This window comes from Mauremys mutica, chromosome 26 (genome assembly GCF_020497125.1).
Source record: "Mauremys mutica isolate MM-2020 ecotype Southern chromosome 26, ASM2049712v1, whole genome shotgun sequence".
NCBI lineage: Eukaryota > Metazoa > Chordata > Testudines > Geoemydidae > Mauremys > Mauremys mutica.
Genome location: NC_059097.1, coordinates 14,158,991 through 14,164,772, shown reverse-complemented (window position 1 = coordinate 14,164,772; position 5,782 = coordinate 14,158,991). Strand labels below are relative to the sequence as shown.

The 5,782-nt window shown below is 46.1% G+C and overlaps 1 protein-coding gene across 1 annotated transcript; it reads right to left on the bottom strand.

Moving 5' to 3' along the window:
• Positions 1 to 2,124: 2,124 nt before the first annotated feature.
• LOC123356668 (zinc finger protein 436-like) lies at positions 2,125 to 4,468 on the bottom strand. The gene is made up of 2 exons (XM_045000061.1): positions 4,430 to 4,468; positions 2,125 to 4,042 (listed from the first exon to the last, which is right to left on the bottom strand). Exon 2 carries the CDS (start codon positions 4,032 to 4,034, stop codon positions 2,769 to 2,771), a length of 1,266 nt encoding a protein of 421 aa, XP_044855996.1. The 5' UTR covers positions 4,035 to 4,042; positions 4,430 to 4,468; the 3' UTR covers positions 2,125 to 2,768.
• Between the last annotated feature and the right edge of the window lie 1,314 nt (positions 4,469 to 5,782).

Below are 5,782 nucleotides of genomic sequence, written 5' to 3'. Positions count from 1 at the left end.
GGCAGTAGTTCCAAATCTAACCATGGCAGCCTTTGGAACTGTAACCAGGGACACTGAAGTCATGAAGGGTGCTCTAAAAGCAATTTTACCTGGACCATAGTTCATCACAGCTTCCTTTTCAGGGGTGAACTCTAACCATCAGGTGCCTTTATTTCTACCTGAGTTCTTGCCAAATCCTTGGCCTTGTTTGGGGGTAAATTTATATTTCTCTGGAGCAGAATTCTTCAAACCATGCAATATTTCATCAGTGTTAGTGAGGATGGCATCTCCAAACATGACACATTTATTTCTTTAATCTAGTGGCACATGTCTAAATTAGATCAGAATCTCTGTAAACTATGAGAAGTGGGATTTCTATTAAAAAAATAGATATTTTTCTGCAACTCTCTCACATTCAAAACTGATTTACTTTTATACACATTTACAGCACGTAGAAAGGGTGAGTTAAAAAAACACACCACTTTTATTTCCTCTGTATCTGCATAATTAGGGACAATATTTCCCATGTTATTCGATAATGCAGGAGATAGCTTCATAAGTAGTCTCCCGTAAGGCCTGGGTCACAGCTGCTTCGGGGATCAAATACATGGGTGTTTTGGCTAGTTTCAAATCACTTACTGTGGAATTCTCACTCCAGATCATCTGAGACAATACTGACCTAAACTATGTGATCATATGCAGTTACTTCAGATAGTGGCATCCTTTGCATAGTCTGATGTTGTTCACCATTTCAGAGTGGAGATTTAAAAATGCTACTGTTTCTTTGTTAGCATGTCCGGTACCTTGGAGTATGTGCTCCAGGTGAACTGAACTGCACTGGAGATTTCCCTATATCATCATGGAGGGGTAGGGAAAAAGTTAAAATAAAGTAAGTAATAAAGACCCACACTGGGTCAGATCAAAGGTCCATCGAGCCCAGTATCCTGTCTACCGACAATGGCCAGGTGCCCCAGAGGGAATGAACAGAACAGGGATTCATCCAGTGATCCATCCCCTGTCACCCATTCCCAGCTTCTGGCAAACAGAGGCTAGGGACACCATCCCTGCCTATTTCAGCAAATCACCATTTATCTCAAAGTCCCCAATAAATCGGAGCTACCTTTTGTCAAACAAAATTAATATCCAGTTATGTGACCAAACAGACTTCAGAAAGAAAGAAAAAACCCACATCCCAGAGAGGTATACAACAATTTCAATTTCCTATAAAGTGAAATTTCAGAGCAGGTTACATCTGATGACTCGGAATCAGGACAAGAGATTCTCCCATCCTGTTTTCCTCTGATCTGTTCAAACCTGTTTCACTCAGTGCTGTTCCATTATCATTAGTCATGTTATTTACTAAAGGTTTAACATCATTGTAATAGGGAAAACAGCCCAAATTTCCTCCTGCAAACAGTCCTAACTCGGCAGGAAAAACCTCAGGAGAGGCTTTGCCCATAGATGGGAACTGGGATTTCAATGCTGACTGATCACACTGTTTGGAATCCATTCAGATTCCCCTTCCAGCTCGGTGACACTTTCATCTCCATCTCTAATGAGTCTGATTTAGGATCAAAGAAATCAAAGGACAATTCCCAATCACAAAGGGGCTACTAGGATGATTAGAGGAGTGGAGAACCTACCTTACAAATGGGAGACTTAAGACTGGTCTACACTAAAGACCCATATTGGTATAACTACATTGATTGGGGTGTAAATCCGCACCCCGGAGCGACATGGTTATACCGACCTAACCCCCTTCCTCTCCTGTGTAGACAGTGCTATGTCGGCGGGAGGGCTACCACCTCTCAGGGAAGTGGATTAACTAACTTGACAGCAGTTATGGGCCTATTCCAGGAGTGGGTGGGTGGGTTTCTCTGGCCTGCAATGTGCCGGAGGTCAGACCAGATGATCATGACGGTCCCTTCTGGCATTAAAGTTTGTGAAACTATGAAAGCTGAGGACACTGCATCACGAGACTTTGGGAGTGGAGGGGTAAAATGTGAAAAACGTAAATGCTACGTAGCTCGGACAGAAGGTAAGAGTGCTGGAGAAGCATGGAATCCCTCCATCTTTTTCAGGTGTCCCAGAGCCTGAAATGACACTTCCCTCCCGCCCTCCGCCACCACTCTTGCTCCTGCTCTTTGTTATATTTAAATCTATTTCATATGAGAAAAAGGGTACGAAAACAATTCTTGTTCAGCACACCCCAAGGCAATGTGTGGGCAATCTGTGCCAAAGGGAGAACTCGGAGGCTTGAACAATCATTTTGCAGTGGAAATAAGAGTTTAAATTTGATCCTTCCTGCAGGTTTGCTTAGACTAGGAAAAGGAGGTTAGGTCAGGACATGAGGATAACCTGGAGACTGTACGTGGGTTATGTCCTTACTGCAAGACAAGTTAGGTTTCTACATCATGATAGATAACTCAAGCTAGCCAACTCCATGGAAAATCCTAGTGGAGATGAAACCAAGCAGATTTGACCTTGATATAGCTAGTTGACATCACCTGTGTATCTCCCCGAACTGGAGGTGATGAACATCCCTTGTAGGAGGGTCACAAATTCCCATGACCCAAAGGACTATGGAGTTGACAGAAAGGACCATGGGATTCACCGCCAGAAAGATGGAGCTGCAGAAGGCAAAAACAGACAATTCGCATGTGGGAGCTGAGGGACCACAGTGAAGGAAATTGTGCAAATAGTTTTAAAATTCACTATGTGGCAATTAGCAAAACTATTAAAGATACTAAAATCTTTTGTCAGCTCTAGACAAGGTTTTTATGGTGTTCCTATCTCTTGTGGATTCTCTGATGGTAAAGAAGGGCTGAGCTTCGAGTGAAGCTTTTCCCGCACTCACAGCATTCATAGGGTCTCTCTCCGCTGTGGATTCTCTGATGCGTAATAAGGGCTGAGCTCTGAGTGAAGCTTTTCCCGCACTCAGCGCATTCATACGGTCTCTCTCCGCTGTGGATTCTTTGATGCGTGATAAGGGTTGAGGTGTCAGTGAAACTTTTCCCGCACTCATAGCATATGTAGGGTCTCTCGCCTATGTGGATTCTCTGATGCGTAATAAGGGTTGAGCGCTGAGTGAAGCTTTTCCCGCACTCACAGCATTCATAGGGTCTCTCCCCAGTATGGATTCTTTGGTGTGTAACAAGGGTTGAGCTGGCAGTGAAGCTTTTCCCACACTCGCGGCATTCATAGGGTCTCTCTCCTGTGTGGATTCTCTGGTGCGTAACAAGGGTTGAGCTGTCAGTGAAGGTTTTCCCGCACTCACAGCACTCATAGGGTCTTTCTCCTGTGTGGATTCGCTGATGATAAATAAGCGCTGAACAATTACTAAAGTTTTTCTGGCACTCGCAGCATTCATAAGGTCTCTCTCCTGTGTGAAGTCTCTGATGTGTGATAAGGGTTGAGCGCTGAGTGAAGTTTTTCCCACACTCACCGCATTTATAGGGTCTCTCCCCCGTGTGGATTCTCTGATGTTGAATCAGGGCTGAGCTGTCGGTGAAGCTTTTCCCACATTCACTGCATTTATATGGTCTTTCCCCTGTGTGGATTCTCTGATGCTGAATAAGGGTTGATTTGTCAGAGAAGTTTTTCCCACATTCACAGCATTCATAGGGTCTGTCCCCTGTATGGATTCTCTGATGCCTAGTAAGGGCTGAACTCTGAGTGAATGTTTTCCCACACTGACTACATTCATAAGGTCTCTCTCCCGTGTGGATTCTCTCATGATTAATAAGGTCTGCACGTCTACGGAAGTTTTTCCCACACTCAGTGCAGGTGTTTTTTCTCTCTCTCGTGAGGATTTTGTGCTGGGCTGTGGTTCCCTTGAGGTCCTTGTGAGTTCCCTGACTATTAATGGATTTGCCCACTTTCTCTTCTCGCTGCTTTGTCTGCTGCCTCTCTGGCCTGTGCTGACTCTCACAACTTTTTTGCTGCTCATGACTTCCGGACACCTTCCGTTTGGATCTTCGCAGCAGTACCCTGTGCAGTTCCACATGCTCAGCATCCTTCTGCTGAGGGGTCTGTTCCTCATTCTCACTCACCATCCCACCATCTGCTGGGACAGAGAGAGAAACACCCTCACATATAGGAATGGGAAACAGGAGAGGGAACCAAAGTAAGTGCTGGAGAAATGGGGAAAAAAATCAGAAAGTGAATTCCCCCAACCTCTTCCCCATCAGGGAAAGAGCAGGGGATGAATTCTGCTTCCACATCCTATCCAAACACTCAGGATGAAGAGAGGTCAGGGAAGGAGTTACTGCCGGGTGTCAGGCAGGATAGGTAGGAAGCCATGAGTGATATCTGTCCTGAGGATATTGCACTCGCTGGGGACAATCCTGCACTGAGAGCATCCACAAGATCCTTGTAGGGAATCCCAGCTCTTTCCTTCAGGCACTGACAGTTTTAAGCAGGTTTAATGATTCTTCACCCGTGCACGCACCTCTCAGGATCTCTTGTTCCTCTGAGCCCTGCAGGTCTGGGACCCCTGGGTCATCCCCTTGTTCCAGCTGGGAGATCACATCAGGTTTGGAAACTGGAAACCCTGCTCAGGGGAAGAAAACAAGGGACATTAGATGAATTCATGGGACATTTGTCACAAAGGAATGTTCTATTATTTTAAACCCAGCCCATTTTAAGGCAGTAAAAACCAGGGCCATCTCCCCAGTTCTGCGTCTGAGGGACTTCACTAACCCCAACTCTGCTGGGAACGTACACAGCCAGATAGTCATCAACAAAGAGGCTCCTAAAGCCCAGGCAAGGTAACTCCACGTCCCAGACTGGGAAGACTCCAGAAAGAAAGGAAATCCCCCTAGACATGCTTCTTGCTGGCGGAGAGAGAACCAGAGACAATGAAAGTCACAGGAAGCTGGAACTGGTGAGCATGGGTTTGTGGGTTCAGCACAGCAAGGAACAGGCATGTCCCAGAATGCAGTATGTCAGGGGTATCATTAAGGCTAAGTTTTTGTCACCGAGGTCATGGAATTTGTGACTTTCAGAGACCTCCATAACATTTTCTGCTTCAGCCCTGGGGTGGCAGGGCAGGAGCTGTCAGCCGGCGGAGGGACCCCCGCAGCTCCCAGCCAGCAGGGGTGGCAAGGGGGACCCTGGCACAGTGGGGAGTGGGGGGAGGGAAATGGACCCCCGGAGCCCCAGCAATGGTGGGTGCTGAACCCTCCTTCCTCCCCATTTTGTCCATTAGTTATTTTTAGTAAAAGTCAGGGACAGGTCACAGGCTTCCGTGAATTTCTGTTTATTGCCTGTGGCTTGACTATGACTTTTACTAAAAAGTAACTGTGACAGATTCTTAGCCTTAGGTATCATACGTCAGGAAGGCACATTCTAAGGAAGAAGGGAATCTAGCAAGTCAGGTGTAGCGGAAGGGAGTATGAATATCTCCCAGAGTGTGGCTAGGGCTACAGAATTAGTTTCAATAACTCAGAAACAACAGATTCTACTTCCTCTGGAAAAGGAGAATCTGAAAACGATGAATCAGGCCATGTGACTTTAGGAGGGACGGATTCAAAGATCCAAGAAGCCTACAGGGAAAACTGATTGTGGATACTGCAGATGAGTCCCACGAAGGTGCACTAACAACCAATGCCATCAGCAAGAAAGTGCACATTCGTGCCAGGGACGGGTCGTCTTGCCGCTGTGAGGAACAGAAGATGTCAGGAATGGTGGCTGGGTCACAGCGTGTAGGGAAGAGATGTGTGTGTTGGCGGGGAAGGCACTAAGTAGCAGAGAGAGGAGAAAGTGAAAATAACATTTGAAAAAAATATGTAACATAAAGTGA

Coding starts and splice junctions, on each gene's coding strand:
- LOC123356668 (XM_045000061.1), bottom strand. CDS start 4,034: ATGGTGAGTGAGAATGAGGAACAGACCCCTCAGCAGAAGGATGCTGAG.